This window comes from Oncorhynchus clarkii, chromosome 19 (genome assembly GCF_045791955.1).
Source record: "Oncorhynchus clarkii lewisi isolate Uvic-CL-2024 chromosome 19, UVic_Ocla_1.0, whole genome shotgun sequence".
NCBI classification, from domain to species: domain Eukaryota; kingdom Metazoa; phylum Chordata; class Actinopteri; order Salmoniformes; family Salmonidae; genus Oncorhynchus; species Oncorhynchus clarkii.
Window position 1 is genome coordinate 16,309,675 of NC_092165.1, and position 15,422 is coordinate 16,325,096.

Genomic DNA, 15,422 nt, shown 5'->3' on the forward strand with positions numbered 1-15,422 from the left:
GACAGGGACAGACAGAAAGAGAAAGAGCGAGGCCTTTCTCTGTCAAGGTTCTCACGGTATACGGAGAGCTCTACTTGAGGTGGAGAGGAGAGAAATCCTCCCTCCCATCTCCTCCCACAGGCTGCACTGTTTTTTCTTTCTTTGTGTGTTTTTGGACGGAGCTGAGGAAGCATGTGACTTGCTGAGGCGGCTCCCGGAATCAGCTGCAACTACGGAACACTGAGGGCAGAAAGCGGATCTCAGAGTTCGCTGGAATGTCTTTGTTATGAGAAACTTGACTGTCAATGATCACGACATTCTAAGTGATTACACCGTTCTAAACGATTACAAACATTCTAAGTGATTACACTGTCCTAAACGATTACACCGTTCTAAACGATTACACCATTCTAAACGATTACACCGTTCTAAACGATTACACCGTTCTAAGTGATTACACCGTTCTAAGTGATTACACCGTTCTAAATGATAACACCGTTCTAAGTGATTACACCGTTCTAAACGATTACACCGTTCTAAGTGATTACACCGTTCTAAGTGATTACACCATTCTAAACGATTACACCGTTCTAAACGATTACACCGTTCTAAGTGATTACACCGTTCTAAACGATTACACCTGTATAAGTGATTACACTGTTCTAAACGATTACACCGTTCTAAATGATTACACCGTTCTAAATGATTACACCGTTCTAAGTGATTACACCGTTCTAAGTGATTACCCCGTTCTAAGTGATTACACCGTTCTAAGTGATTACACCGTTCTAAACAATTAACACCGTTCTAAACGATTAACACCGTTCTAAGTGATTAACACCGTTCTAAGTGATTACACCATTCTAAACGATTACACCGTTCTAAGTGATTACACCATTCTAAACGATTACACTGTTCTAAACGATTACACCGTTCTAAGTGATTACACCGTTCTAAACGATTACACCTGTATAAGTGATTACACTGTTCTAAACGATTACACCGTTCTAAACGATTACACCGTTCTAAGCGATTACACCGTTCTAAACGATTACACCATTCGAAACGATTACACCGTTCTAAACGATTACACCGTTCTAAGTGATTACACCGTTCTAAACGATTACACCGCTCTAAGTGATTACACCGTTCCAAGTGATTACACCGTTCTAAAAGATTACACCGCTCTAAGTGATTACACCGTTCTAAACGATTACACCATTCTAAGTGATTACACCGTTCTAAACGATTACACCGTTCTAAGCGATCACACCGTTCTAAGCGATTACACCGGTCTAAACGGGTTGTTAATTAAAAGATCAGCGTCAATGAAGATATGTTAAGTGTCGGAGGGTCTCAAGTCGTCTCCTTGTGGCAGAAAGCCACAAGAACTGTGCAACAATATCCAGTCTGTTTAATTTAATCACGTGTCACATGATATTATCGAACGAGGTTGGAAAATAAAGCCAAAATATATTTATAGTTCCAGAAAGATGCTGAGTTATAACTACTGACCTACCCGTTCTCAGTCTCAAATGACAAAAGACCTTGTCATGCATAGGTGCGTTAGTTTTAGCTCTGTCCACCGTCTTCAACGTGTTTTTCTAAGATAGCCAGCCGCTTGGGCAGTGAGTCCACTGTGGCTCCTTTTATGAGACAGGTTACTCTCTCTTTCTCTCCATTGTGCAAACACTGAGACGCGCACCCAGAGCCTGTCTCACTCTCAAGCACACAGGTCAGCCTGGTTTTCCCAACCTCACTTTCACACCTAAAGACCCAGATTAGCTCAATACTCAGTCAAGAAGGGGACCATGGCGCTCTCCCGGAAGTGTGGTTAGTGCGTATAACCCGGGAATCCAGAGACGCATGAAGCTGAGATGGGTCCGCACTAAAAAAAAAGTGCAACTCTCATAGAAGTTGTTAAGTTTTTTTTTTTAAAGGCTTAAATGTTTGTGGATTGTCGGCATGTTTGACCTAGAGTGCACAGTGATCCCGTTGCTATTCGAATTTATTGCCGGACACAGAATTCTCACAAGTAGTGTTGACTTGAAGAGAAAAGGATTTGAGTATTTAAAATGTTTAAAAAAAAATCCTTTACTGAAAATATGGGAGGGGGATTGCACAATAGACCACAAAAGCCACGTGTTTTCAACATGTTCAAGGCTACCATGCCAATTGAGTGTGTGTGACAAGAACAGTTGCTATATTTGTCCCAGGCTGTTAGGACAAGTGTTTTTCACCTTATGTCTAACAAAGTCTGTTTCCCAAATGGCACCCTATTCCCTATATAGTGCACTACTTTTGACCAGGGCCCGTTGCAGCCAACGACTCCTACCTGGAATAGCTTTCATTAACTCTTTGAACTCACACAGTACATTGGTTCTAGAACATGTCAGTGTTGGCGTAAACATGTCTCAACATGTCTTTGGCACTATTACTGCACTATGAAAATACTTTAATTTACGCATACACAAAACACAGTAGAACACAATACACAAATACAAGAGTAAACATTCTAATAAATAGGTACAAGACAAAATCCTAAATAATATGATTCAGAAGATTCAATAGATTCAATAGTTTCTTAAATGTACATATTCCTCTCCTCTTCCCCTAGCTGGCCAGTATGAAGAGTTGGAAGGAGATGCGTAACGAGATCCTTTACCTGACGGCCAACGTCACGGGCTCCCCCAGCCACATGTACCAGGCCGTGTCCCGTATCGTCTGTGGCCACCCCGAGGGCGGCGGACTGAAGATCAAGTCGCTCAACTGGTACGAGGACAACAACTACAAGGCCCTGTTCGGTAACCGTGGCGGCAACGGCAGCGACGACGAACCCGTGTCCGCCTACGACAACACCTCAAGTCAGTCCTTGGGTCAACTCCCTGCTCTAAAAATCATTAATAGTTTTTACTTGTATCAAACGCGGATCAATTTTGTTAATCATTTTCTAGTAAAAAAAAGGAATCTCTACACACTTCAATCAGATGCAATTTCAGTTTGTAATTTTTGGTAAAGCTTTTAACAGTTTTGGAGGGGGGGGGGGGTACAGGATGTATGGACACCAGTGTATTCCTCCCTGGTGTTATCACAGAGATAGCTACCATAACCCTCTTCAAAGTGTATAGGCTACTGGATACTCTGTCTACGGTGGTGTGATACTAACCTGTGTCCGTCTGTCCTCCGCCCCTCAGCTCCGTACTGTAACAGCATGATGAGGAGTCTGGAAGCCAGCCCCGTCTCCAGGATGATCTGGAGGGCCCTGAAGCCTCTCCTCATGGGAAAGATCCTGTACACCCCCGACACTCCCGCCACACAGAGGATCATACACGAGGTGAGAGACTCTAACTGAAGGAACACAAAGAAGCCTGCGTGAAAAGGAACCTACACATAAATGTTTCTCTACTAACTCGGCATTGAGGCCAGGCAGCCATTATAACCATCTCCCTCCATTCTCTCTCTCTCTCGCTTTCTCTCTCTCCTCTCTCTCTCTCTCCCTATTTCTCATCTCTCACCCTCTTTCTCTCCTATCTCTCTCTCTCTTTCTCCCCACCCCTCACCCAGATGAACAAGACGTTCCAGGAGCTGGGTATCCTGAGGGACCTGGGTGGGATGTGGGAGGAGATGAGGCCTAAAATCTGGACCTTCATGGAGAGCAGTGAGGAGATGAACCTGGTTCGGGTGAGTTTCTACTCTCATCTGATCTCATAGTATTTACAGTTGTACCTACAGTATACAGTAGCTACAGTCGATCTGTTGTCATGATACCAACAGCATCGGGCTCTGTAGAAGAGCACATAAAACAGAAAAGAAGGTTCCGCGTATAGGTTTAGTGTTGATAGGGTTTGAGTCTGCTAATGTGATCATGGTTCCTATTAGCCTAAAAGAAAGCAAGGATCTTTTAGATTTACCCAGAGCGACTTAGTTAGTGCGTTGATCTTGAGATGGCTAGGTGGGACGACCACATATCACAGTCATAGTTAGTACATCAATAAAGTAGCTACCAGCAAAGTCAGAGCTATGAGGGGGGGGGGGGGGGGGATATTTGAAGTGCAAGCACTTTGAAGTGAAAGAACTCCCAGACAGTCCAAGCAATAAATCGTTTGCTGTGTGGTTTATTATTATTAATTGACAAGATTTCCATCATCGTAACTAAATATTACAGTCAGAGTGCCGTATAACTGCAGTATGCTGCAAATACTACGTCCAAAATAAACTGCAGTAATTTTGCAGTGTAACTGCAGTTAGAGTGCAGTATTTTCTCCAATGTCTGTATCCAAAATACCACAGCAACTGCAGTTACTGCACTTTTACTGCAGTTTCAGAACTTTCCTATTTTTTTTTTGTTGCAACAGGTTAGAAAAGAGGGGACAGTGTTTTCGGTGTACACACAGTGGGTTTATCGTTTTGAGAATCAGACATGCAGTTGGAAGGGACAAGCAACGACGATATTACATTATTTGATTCATGTTCATTTAAGGTAACTGTAGGAGACAGGATCTTTCCGTTTCTTACCGAGGTAGCTACCTAACATGGCTCCTCCTCATGCTATTAGCCTCTAGTAACTCCCCTCCTCATGCTATTAGAATAGCCATGGTCCTGCCAGCAATGTATATCACCGGTCCCATAGTGCCTCACAGTGGTCGAAAATATATGACAAAAATGAACTCACAGGCGTTTTCTCCATAGCAATTAATCTTGTGGTATTTTTAGTGGCTTCCAGCTAATGTGGCCATTAACCACAACGGCTTGAAATTGACTTATCATTACATAGTTCTTTGTGGTGGGAGTGGTATTGATAGGAGACCTCTGATAATAGATACAGGCTAATGGATAGGATGGATGAAGGATATGAAGGGAACAAAAAACAAACGGTCAAAATTTACAGTTTAGATCATACATTGTCTTTGTCTTATTCTCTTTTGTATTTCCATATATATATGTGGCCAATGATGTATATATATATATATATATATATATATATATATATATATATATATATATATATATATATATATATATATTATTAGTCTTAAAAAAATTGAACTGGTGGAAATGCTTATGAGAGAGCTCCACACTACACAAGTAATTATAGGCAACCAATACGGCATCTCTATCGGAATTTATATCTACCTGTTACCTCCTTCCTGTTTAGACGCTGCTTCAGAACAACGCCAGCGCCCGCTTCTTCAACGACCGTCTGGCTGGCACAGAGTGGAAGGTGGAGGACGTGTCCCGCTTCCTGACCAAGGCTGCGGAGGACAAACGCCCCGCCGGCTCGGCCTACACCTGGAGAGAGGTGTTCGGCGAGACCGACGACGCTATCAAGACCATCTCCCGCTTTATGGAGGTGCGTGTGTTGAGCCCTTCTCAAAGACCGCTGTACACCTGGATGACACGAATAAGAAAACTGCGTACCGTAGGTGGAATTGGCCAATGTTCTATAGTCTACACTCCCATGAGATGATAAATAAGTCCCTGGTTGGTTTCTGTTAACGCTGAGCTCCCAATAGATCGCTCGGTCATTCTAAGCCTTCAGGTTCCCTGGGAACATCACAGTTACCATGCCTTTGTACATCGAATCAATTTAACACAGTTTAGACTTTGGGCCAGTTTGCCGGTGTCTTACGTAACCCGGCTTTCTGTAGCTAAATGCTGATCGATTTTATTGGCTTCAATGAAAGGGTAACTGTTGTTGCCCATGCCAGGGTTAAACGCAATTAGACAAGCTAATGATTTTCCCGTTCCAGATAATTCTAGTTGACACATACTGGCTGAAAATAGTTTTTGGGGGTCCAAATAGGCCTTGGCTGGGTGACGCTGGTCCTTTCAAAGTATGGGAGTCTTGAAAAGCTGAAGGCCAAGACCTTCAACAGTCATACTGGCTTATGCGTTTTGCGGTATTAGTGCAGCGTATCACTTTAACACATTTCTACCTTGCCAATGGCCATTTAAATAAGCGTTTCAGTGTGCATTTGTCAAAATGAGAAACCAATTAAAAATTGTAATTTATTTGTACAAGTCATTTGAAGTCAAGCGGGTAGTTGTTAGCCTGACAACCCTTCTTGTATCCCTCCGCAGTGTGTGAATCTGGATAAACTAGAGCCAGTGGCCAATGAGGAAAGACTGGTCAACAAATCCATGGGTCTCCTAGACAACCAGAAGTTCTGGGCTGGGATAGTGTTTCCGGACATCGCGCGTAGCAACAGTTCTGACCTGCCGGGTAACGTCAACTACAAGATCCGCATGGACATCGACAACGTGGAGCGCACCAACAAGATCAAGGATGGGTAAGATACATGACATAACAAAAATGTTCCTACGACAACTCTGGCTGGCCAAATCAAATTGGCTCGCAGGTTGTATTTGGCCTGTGGGGCCGCCGGTTACCAAGAGTCCAGTATGGTGTAATAATGTATTAGACGCCAATCCTGAATATAGGGTATATGAACATGTCTTCCTAACTTTCTACCCTGGTCTCTCTGTAGTTACTGGGACCCTGGTCCCCGGGCGGACCCCTTTGAGGACCTGCGCTACATCTGGGGTGGTTTCTCCTACCTGCAGGACGTTATTGAACAGGGCATCATCAGGGCAGTGACGGGCAGTCAAGAGAAGACTGGAGTTTACATCCAACAGATGCCTTACCCCTGCTACGTAGACGATATGTAAGTAGCGTTGTGGAGACTTGGAGAGACACTGTTTTGTTTTGCCAGGATGAAATATTATAGTGTATTATTATTGTTGTGTATAACACAATATAAAATCATGCCGTAGCACAGCATAGCAGAGCAGAGCAAAGCACAGGATAAGACAGCAGAGCACAGCAGAGCATAGGACGGCAGAGCAGAGGCAACAAGCTCCGATTAGTTGTTAACACTGCCTGCAAAAGTACGGTGTATCTTTAATCATTTTCATGATTTCCTGATTCCTCCGTGCTCCCTCTTCTCCAGGTTCCTGCGGGTGATGAGTCGCTCCATGCCTCTCTTCATGACCCTGGCCTGGATGTACTCTGTGGCCCTCATCATCAAGGGCGTGGTCTATGAGAAGGAGGCGCGGCTCAAAGAGACCATGAGGATCATGGGATTGGACAACGGCATCCTGTGGCTCAGCTGGTTCATCAGCAGCCTCATCCCCCTGCTCATCTCCGCCTCGCTGCTGGTGGTCATTCTCAAGGTGTGTGTGGAAGCAGACACACACACACACACACACACACACACACAGAACGCACAGAATCCTTACGCAATCACATACACACCCAATTCACCCTGTTTCATAATCTAATCCGTCTCCTCCCGTCCAAATCAGATGGGGAACCTGCTTCCCTACAGCGACCCTTGCGTGGTCTTCCTGTTCCTGGCTTCCTTTGCTGTGGTAACCATCATGCAGTGCTTCCTCATCAGTACCATCTTCTCCCGTGCCAACTTGGCGGCGGCCTGCGGGGGAATCATCTACTTCACCCTCTACCTGCCCTACGTCCTCTGTGTGGCCTGGCAGGACTACGTGGGCTTCGGGGCTAAAGTCATTGTGGTGAGTTCAGATCGCTAATACACTCTTTTGTTGTCGTGGTAATGTTGTAATGGGGATTGCGAAACGCTCTCACGTGATGACGAGCTACCTTGCCTGAGACCTGAAGACTGTTAGAATCTATTTTTTTCACTTTTTTGTTTGTTCTTTGTCATGAACATAGTCCTCTTTTTTCTAACTTGTATTCTATTCTCCTGTCTTTCTCCAGAGCCTGTTGTCCCCGGTGGCGTTTGGGTTCGGATGTGAGTACTTTGCCCTGTTTGAGGAGCAGGGAGTGGGTATCCAGTGGTCCAACCTGTTGTCCAGCCCCTTGGAGGAGGACAGCTACTCCCTCACCACCTCCATCTGTCTCATGCTGTTTGACTCCTTCCTCTACGGGGTCATGACCTGGTACATCGAGGCTGTCTTCCCTGGTGAGCAGCAGCCAGAGGAAGTCATGTCATTTGATGAACCTGTATTGTTTTTGAGTGTGTTCCCAAGCATAGCTACACACATTTTCTTATGTCTACCAACGGTATTAGGCAAATAAATTAGACCAGATAATAAATGTCATATTATGAAACGTCATATTATATTGTACCTAAAGGAGTGTGTATTTGAACCCATCATGTATGATGCCTGGTATTCCCCTTTAGGCCAGTATGGGATCCCCAGACCCTGGTACTTCCCCTTCACCAAGTCCTACTGGTGTGGAGAGAAACAAGGGAAGAACATACAAGAAAGAAAGGAAGGAAATGCGGAAGGTAGATTTAAAAAAGAAAACGGCTTAACGCTCTATTGATGGATTTAACACTTAAACAAAATATATAATAATAATAATTATTGGGTGATTTTGATTTGAGATATTTCAGATGCAAATTTAGCCTTGTTTCGCCCTCAGCTGTGTGCATCGAAGAGGAGCCGTCTCACATCGAGCCTGGTGTTTACATCAAGAACCTAGTGAAGGTGTATAGCCATGGCAACAAGTTGGCTGTAGACGGGTTGACCCTGGGTTTCTACGAGGGGCAGATCACCTCTTTCCTGGGGCACAACGGAGCCGGCAAGACCACCACCATGTAAGGCCTAGGATCAAAGACCTTAATCTCGAGGGGCGTTTCTTTAAAACCCGCATCCAATCCCCTCGATCCCTTACATAACTAGACCAATCATATGCTTCGATGCCGACACCTCCCGTCACATAGCTGTAGCAGGACAGCTTATGGGGTTTATACACCTTTTATCAATCTAGAAATGTTAAGCAACTTAATTGAATTTGATTGTAAGGGCAATCTTTTGTCTGGATCGTTATTAGCGTTGGGACAGATACAATGAAAACATTTTGACACGTTGAAAATACAGCAGTCCGATGCAATATGAGTACATAGGAAATGTGTGAAACTAAACTGTGTTAATTGACAGGTTTGGTTGTGCGTTCTCCCTGGCTCTGATAGGTCCATCCTGACGGGTCTGTTCCCGCCCACCTCTGGCACCGCCTACATCCTGGGCAAGGACATCCGCTCGGAGCTCAGCGCCATCCGACAGAACCTGGGCGTCTGCCCGCAGCACAACGTTCTCTTCAGCATGTAAGTCATCACTACTGTACTATGGCTGTAATACATACTCACAGGGGTTGCCCGTTTTAGTCCTTCACTAGTTCAAGTAAAACAAAATGACTTGTAGTTCTAACTCAAGCTTTCAAGTTAATTCGCATAATACGATTGTAGCTGTTTGTTTATGACTGGCTGTATCTGTTTCTTTCTTCCTCCGTTTCCTCCTCCTCCTCCTCCTCCTCCTCCTCCTCCTCTGTCCCAGGCTGACGGTGGAGGAGCACATCTGGTTCTATGCCCGTCTGAAGGGTCTGTCTGAGGAGAAGGTGAAGGCTGAGATGGAGCAGATCGTCAACGACATCGGCCTGCCTCACAAACGCCAGTGTCGTAGCAACACGCTGTCCGGTAAATGGCTCTCCTTCCTGTCGATATGATGACTATATCAGCTGTTGTTAAAAATAGTAGTATTGCTGAGAATAATTTACATTTGGACCCTTAATGATTTCTCGAGTTGACCTTGGCGTTTGTTTTTGTCTCAGGGGGCATGCAGAGGAAACTGTCAGTGGCGTTGGCGTTCGTCGGAGGGTCAAAGGTCGTGATCCTGGATGAACCCACTGCTGGAGTCGACCCCTACGCACGCCGGGGAATTTGGGACCTGCTTCTGAAGTATCGTGCCGGTAACGAACTCTACATATAATTTTATTTCTCCTGTGCTGGAGGAGTGAGACTGTCATTATGCAAACAATTGCTCTGAAATTGTTTGCATAATGGAAACCAGGCAAATGATTGTGTAAATAGGCTAACGGCTAGCTTTATATCCAATCTAATGTCCTCCTCCTGGTTCTAACACTCTCCCTCACCGCCTCTTGCTCTCGCTCCCCCCTCTCTCCCTCCCCCCTCACTCCCTCACCACCTCTCGCTCTTGCTCCCCCTCTCTCTCTCCCCCCTTTCACCCTCACCTCCTCTCGCTCTCGCTCCCCCTCAGGCCGCACCATCATCCTCTCAACTCACCACATGGACGAGGCGGACATCTTGGGCGACCGCATCGCCATCATCTCCCACGGCAAGCTGTGCTGCGTGGGCTCCTCCCTGTTCTTGAAGACCCAGCTGGGGACGGGCTACTACCTGACCCTGGTGAAGAGAGACTTCGACCTGACCCTCAGCTCCTGTCGGAACTCCTCCAGCAGCAGCTCTGTCTCCTACAGCAAGAAGGTGGGCCTCCCTCAGCCGCAACCCCAGGCCCTCACAGTCCTAAAGGTAGATTGAAATGCATCCGGGATGAAGGGACGAAAACCCCCCAGATCCCGACACCTCCCGACACACATAAACTTGCGGTGCTCACTTTTAAAGGTAGATTGAAAGACATCACAGTTGTGAGAAATTGCAGAAATGGACATCTACTCACAGCTAGACTGTGCTCTGATCTTTTATTCACATAATAACCAAGTTAATCGCCCTGTGCCAGACCAATATATAAATGCACCTTTTGGGCCTTTTGCTAAAGGGATTTAGTCTGTTAGACGAACGTGTGTTGCTCTTCTCTCTGCAGGAGGACAGTGTTTCCGAGAGCAGCTCTGACGCTGGACTGGGTAGTGAACCTGAGAGTGAAGCCACCACTATTGGTAAGTCAGACAAATGCCTTGTGAGCCCCCCATCGTCCCTATAAGAGGGGTGAATTAAACCCTTTGGGACTACCTTTTTGAAGAACAATATAAGGATGGTGACGATAATGATGCTGACGATAATCCTTTTGATCCTTATCCTCCTCTCCCCTCGTAGACGTAGCCATGATCTCCAATGTGATCTTCAAGCACGTCCCCGCTGCCAGGCTGGTTGAGGACCTGGGCCATGAACTCACCTACGTTCTGCCCTACAAGGCGGCCAAAGGTGGAGCCTTCGTGGAGCTCTTCCACGAGATCGACGACCGCCTCTCTGACCTCGGCATCTCCAGCTACGGCATCTCAGACACCACTCTGGAAGAGGTGCGGCAAATAAACCAAGCAGTTGGATTTTATTCTTTTTTTCAGATATTTATATTCTTATAAGTGAGTTATTGTGGCAGTTGATTATTTTGATGAATGTATGTTGACTTTGGTTCTTTTAATTTAAAAAAATTATTAAATGTTTTTTTGTAGATTTTCCTGAAAGTAGCAGAAGACAGTGGAGTGGACGTTGCTGAACTTCCCAACTCTGGTGAGACATTATCATACTGCCCCATTGAAACCCCTTTATAGCAAATACTTAATTTATTCATGTTCCATTGCTCATTATTATCCCGTGACTCAACCTCCTCTATCTCGCCTTTCATTCAGATGGCACCATCCCGGCTCGTAGGCACCGCAGACACGCGTTCGGAGACCACCAGAGCTGCCTGAAACCCTTCACCGAGGACGACGCTTTCGACTTCAACGACTCAGAAGGTGACCCAGGTACCATTTATTACCCATGAACCATCACTTCTCTTCTCTCACGTTCCACCGGAATGATGCACTCTTTTCGGTCCGACTGTTAACTCGCAAGAAGGATCTCATCTCATTTAAAAAGCATCATATTTGTGCATTTTGCCCTTGAACACTGTCGTCACTAGTTACCACAGCCACAAAGTCATAAACCCGGACTATTTCTACAAATTTCTATTCTTAAAATGTGAATTTAAACCTAACCCTAATCACACAAACAAGTCTTATGCTTAACCCTAAACTTAAATTTTAAAAAATCATTTTTTTACGATATAGCATTTTTTTTTACCATATTTTGACTGTGGCTGTGGTAAGTAGTGGAAACCCTCGAACACGTGAGGCTCATTCTGTTTCTCCTCTTCCTGCCCCAGAATCTCGTGAGACGGACTGGCTGGGAGGCTCGGATGGTAAAGGCTCGTACCAGGTCAAAGGCTGGCGTCTGATTCGACAGCAGTTTGTGGCGTTGATATGGAAACGCTTCCTGTATGCCCGGCGGTCCAGGAAAGGCTTCTTCGCTCAGGTAAACTGTACTTCAGAATTAAAAGTTGATCAAAGTTGTTAAGTGTTACATTGTAATTCATCATCATTACATGATCTAGGGATGGCGCAGCAGGTACATTTTTACCTTTCTGCATCTATTGTACTGTGCAAGTTTACGCCTCATTTTTACTGGCATTGTGGGTAATTGCCGTGTTGACCTTGGAACCTCTTCGTTTGGTGGTGAAGTAGTTCTTAATCTTCAACTTCAAATATTTGTTCCGGTTGTAAACGGAGCCTTGTCCTGTGTTGGTTTCAGATCGTGCTTCCTGCTGTGTTTGTGTGCATCGCCCTCGTCTTCAGTCTCATCGTCCCTCCGTTTGGAAAGTACCCCAGCCTGGAGCTGGAGCCTGGCATGTATGAAGAACAGTTCACCTTCATCAGGTACGACCAACGCTATAACTCCACGGAGCGATATTAGTGGCAGACAAATGTTTTAGTCGTATTCATACGTCTTTGAATTTGTAGATGCTTCTCGTGTTCACTCAGTTACTTGAACCGGGGCCAGAAAGCCTGGAAATCAATGTTCCATGTTCTGTATAGTGTTTCCTACATAGAGGAATGATAACGACACTAACCTCGAACCTTTCATGAAGTAAACGTAGCTTTTGAGAAGCATGAATGTGAGTAGAATACTGTGGTTGTTACACAAGATGTTATATAAACATTTACAATGAAGGTCGGTCACCCATTGGGTTGTAAGAAGTAGTGCCGCGTCCGTTTCCTTGACGATGGTACGATATTATCTCCTCGCAGCAACGACGCCCCTGAGGATGCAGACACTAACAAGCTGTTGGATGCCCTGACAAACTACGATGGCTTTGGTTCACGCTGTAACTCACCGTAAGTCTGACTCCGCCCCCTACTAACCAAATAGAATGAGGCTTAAACTACAGGATCAGATATTCACTGGTTGTAAAAGAGTTGATGGTTAAGTACTTAGTTGCTTTAAAGAATGATTATAACTCCCTCGCTCTGTCTATCTATCTCGGGCTCTCTCGCTTAACAGCCATGCTCCTTGCAACACGTTGGATGATGAGTGGGTTGTTCCTGAGGTACCGGAGAGTGTGAGGGACATCTTTATGAATGGCAACTGGAGTATGGAAAACCCTTCTCCTCTCTGTGAGTGCAGCTGTGAAGGACGCAAGAAGATGCTACCTGAATGCCCAGCGGGAGCTGGTGGTCTTCCTCCTCCACAGGTACACACCCATGAGAAAACACACACACACACACACACACACATACACATACACACATACACATACACACACATACATACACACACACACACACACACACACACACACACACACACACACACACATACATACACACACACACACACACACACACACACACACACACACACACACACACACACACACACACACACACACACACACACACACACACACACACACACACACACACACACACACACACACAAATACACACACATACAGAGAGAGAGAAATGCAGATAATGTAGTATCCACAAAAGTTTAACCTCGTTCTTTCTTTCTCTTCAGGTGAAAATCAGTGACCAAGGTACCCTGCAAAATCTGACTGGCAGAAATATCTCAGATTACCTGGTCAAAACCTATGCTCAGATTATCGGGAAAAGGTATAATTTATTGTTTTATTTTATTTAAAATGTTAATATTTTTTTATGCTCCATTTTCTATAAATGAAAGGAGGTGGAACATTTATTTTAATTCTGTACATGTTGTCTTTTCACAGTTTGAAGAACAAAATCTCGGTCAATGAATTCAGGTAAACAAACTGGCAGGTGTCAATCTCTCAATGCTAAAAACACTGCAGGTCTTTAGAACGCGCCATAGGCATCGGTAGTGGTCTGAGAATGTTCTGTACCACGTTATTCAATAATATGCAAATGTATATTTTTTTATGCAGATATGGCGGATTCTCATTGGGCGCTAGGAACACTCAGCTCCTCCCACCAGGTGATGATATTGATCAGGCCATCTCTGAGATCAGACGACGCTTCCACCTGGAAAGAGTAAGCCTTGCCATTTACATACTTAATATCCCATATACTTACCCTGGACCAATGCCACTGTAATGTACTGTACAGCATTAACAACATAGAAATAGAATGACTAGAATGGAAGTCCGGGTTCTGTGATGTAGGGACCGGAGGCCATATTGAGTGTACTCATGAGTGTTCCACTCAAATGATCATGGTCTGCGGGGCTTTGTCCCTTCTAACAATTATATTTCGGTGATTACCAATGCTTGCTATTTGTTTAAATGTTGGCATTTAATGTTGTTAGGGTTTAGCTTGCGTGCTAAACTGGGGTTTGTGGTCTTTCTCTGTATAGGGGACTGCTGCTGACCGTTTCCTCGCTAGCTTGTCCAGTTTTATCCAGGGACTGGACACTAAGAACAACGTCAAGGTTAGTTTACGGCTTTGGTGCACATTTTCCACACTCGTAGAAATGTACGTTTGGGACAGTAAATGTCACAATACACTTTTCACCTCATTCCACTTTTGTTGCACAACTTTGATTGCACAGGGATTCATTTAATCACAAGTTGAGCGTCGTGCCCCTTGTACTGTAGGAACATTGTTTCAGACCCAGCACTGTAGATTTCCGTGCTTACACAGCAGAAAGGGTTTTAAAATATCTACGACAGCACTTTGACCTTAATAAGCAGGTTCAGACCAACGGAAATGCCATGACTAGGAAAGGAGACTTGGGGAACAAAGTTTTTCAGGGAACTTGAACGGTGTTGATTATATCCAGACCAAAGACCTTTTGTTCTAGAACCTAAAGTCACTCATCATCACTTCCGTTATTCTGCCAAGAACCGGAAGTTGAGGCCTTTAGGTGTGTGCTTAGTCAGTTTTCGCATTTATCGCTTCCGCCATTTTAAGACCTTACAAACACACTTCATTCTTCCTCTGTTTTAATAGCTCCTAACCTCCTAACCTCTGTCCTGTAACCTTTGACACCATCCAGATCTGGTTCAACAACAAGGGGTGGCACAGCATCGGTTCTTTCCTGAACGTGATGAACAACGGAATCCTGCGTGCCAGCCTGCCCGCGGGCCAGGACCCCAGCAAGTATGGCATCCAGGCCTTCAACCACCCACTCAACCTCACCAAGGAGCAACTGTCCCAGGTCGCACTGTAAGTACCTAGCCGACAACTCAAATTCTTCCATGAAATAATTTTCTCATCTATCAATGACATGGATTGGAAGAAATATACAGTATTACAATGTACCTCCTTATAGTAATTGAAAGGTCGCTGGTTCGAATCCCCGAGCCGACAAGGTGAAACATCTGTTGAGCAAGGCACGTAATCCCAATTGCTCAATGGGGGGTGAATCAGAGGGAGTTGGGATACGCAAAAAAAAAAAAACATTTTCAAA

General features: G+C 44.9%; 1 protein-coding gene across 4 annotated transcripts in view; it reads left to right on the plus strand.

Annotated features, from left to right (window-relative positions):
* LOC139374851 (phospholipid-transporting ATPase ABCA1-like) overlaps positions 1 to 15,422 on the plus strand; it is a 40,869-nt gene that overhangs the window by 17,432 nt on the left and 8,015 nt on the right. Inside the window, exons 9-36 of one of the 4 annotated variants that reach the window (XM_071116002.1) lie at positions 2,597 to 2,843; positions 3,174 to 3,313; positions 3,544 to 3,660; positions 5,135 to 5,329; positions 6,061 to 6,269; positions 6,468 to 6,644; positions 6,930 to 7,152; positions 7,285 to 7,506; positions 7,712 to 7,916; positions 8,139 to 8,246; positions 8,384 to 8,558; positions 8,934 to 9,065; positions 9,295 to 9,434; positions 9,569 to 9,706; positions 10,015 to 10,286; positions 10,579 to 10,651; positions 10,809 to 11,011; positions 11,165 to 11,222; positions 11,342 to 11,458; positions 11,860 to 12,008; positions 12,285 to 12,409; positions 12,782 to 12,868; positions 13,035 to 13,224; positions 13,554 to 13,648; positions 13,765 to 13,797; positions 13,939 to 14,044; positions 14,367 to 14,441; positions 15,009 to 15,178. In XM_071116002.1, coding sequence (XP_070972103.1) covers positions 2,597 to 2,843; positions 3,174 to 3,313; positions 3,544 to 3,660; positions 5,135 to 5,329; positions 6,061 to 6,269; positions 6,468 to 6,644; positions 6,930 to 7,152; positions 7,285 to 7,506; positions 7,712 to 7,916; positions 8,139 to 8,246; positions 8,384 to 8,558; positions 8,934 to 9,065; positions 9,295 to 9,434; positions 9,569 to 9,706; positions 10,015 to 10,286; positions 10,579 to 10,651; positions 10,809 to 11,011; positions 11,165 to 11,222; positions 11,342 to 11,458; positions 11,860 to 12,008; positions 12,285 to 12,409; positions 12,782 to 12,868; positions 13,035 to 13,224; positions 13,554 to 13,648; positions 13,765 to 13,797; positions 13,939 to 14,044; positions 14,367 to 14,441; positions 15,009 to 15,178 — 4,181 coding nt within the window. The remainder of the gene's footprint in view (positions 1 to 2,596; positions 2,844 to 3,173; positions 3,314 to 3,543; positions 3,661 to 5,134; positions 5,330 to 6,060; positions 6,270 to 6,467; positions 6,645 to 6,929; positions 7,153 to 7,284; positions 7,507 to 7,711; positions 7,917 to 8,138; positions 8,247 to 8,383; positions 8,559 to 8,933; positions 9,066 to 9,294; positions 9,435 to 9,568; positions 9,707 to 10,014; positions 10,287 to 10,578; positions 10,652 to 10,808; positions 11,012 to 11,164; positions 11,223 to 11,341; positions 11,459 to 11,859; positions 12,009 to 12,284; positions 12,410 to 12,781; positions 12,869 to 13,034; positions 13,225 to 13,553; positions 13,649 to 13,764; positions 13,798 to 13,938; positions 14,045 to 14,366; positions 14,442 to 15,008; positions 15,179 to 15,422) is intronic. The other 3 variants (XM_071116003.1, XM_071116004.1, XM_071116005.1) reach the window with 3 other exon arrangements.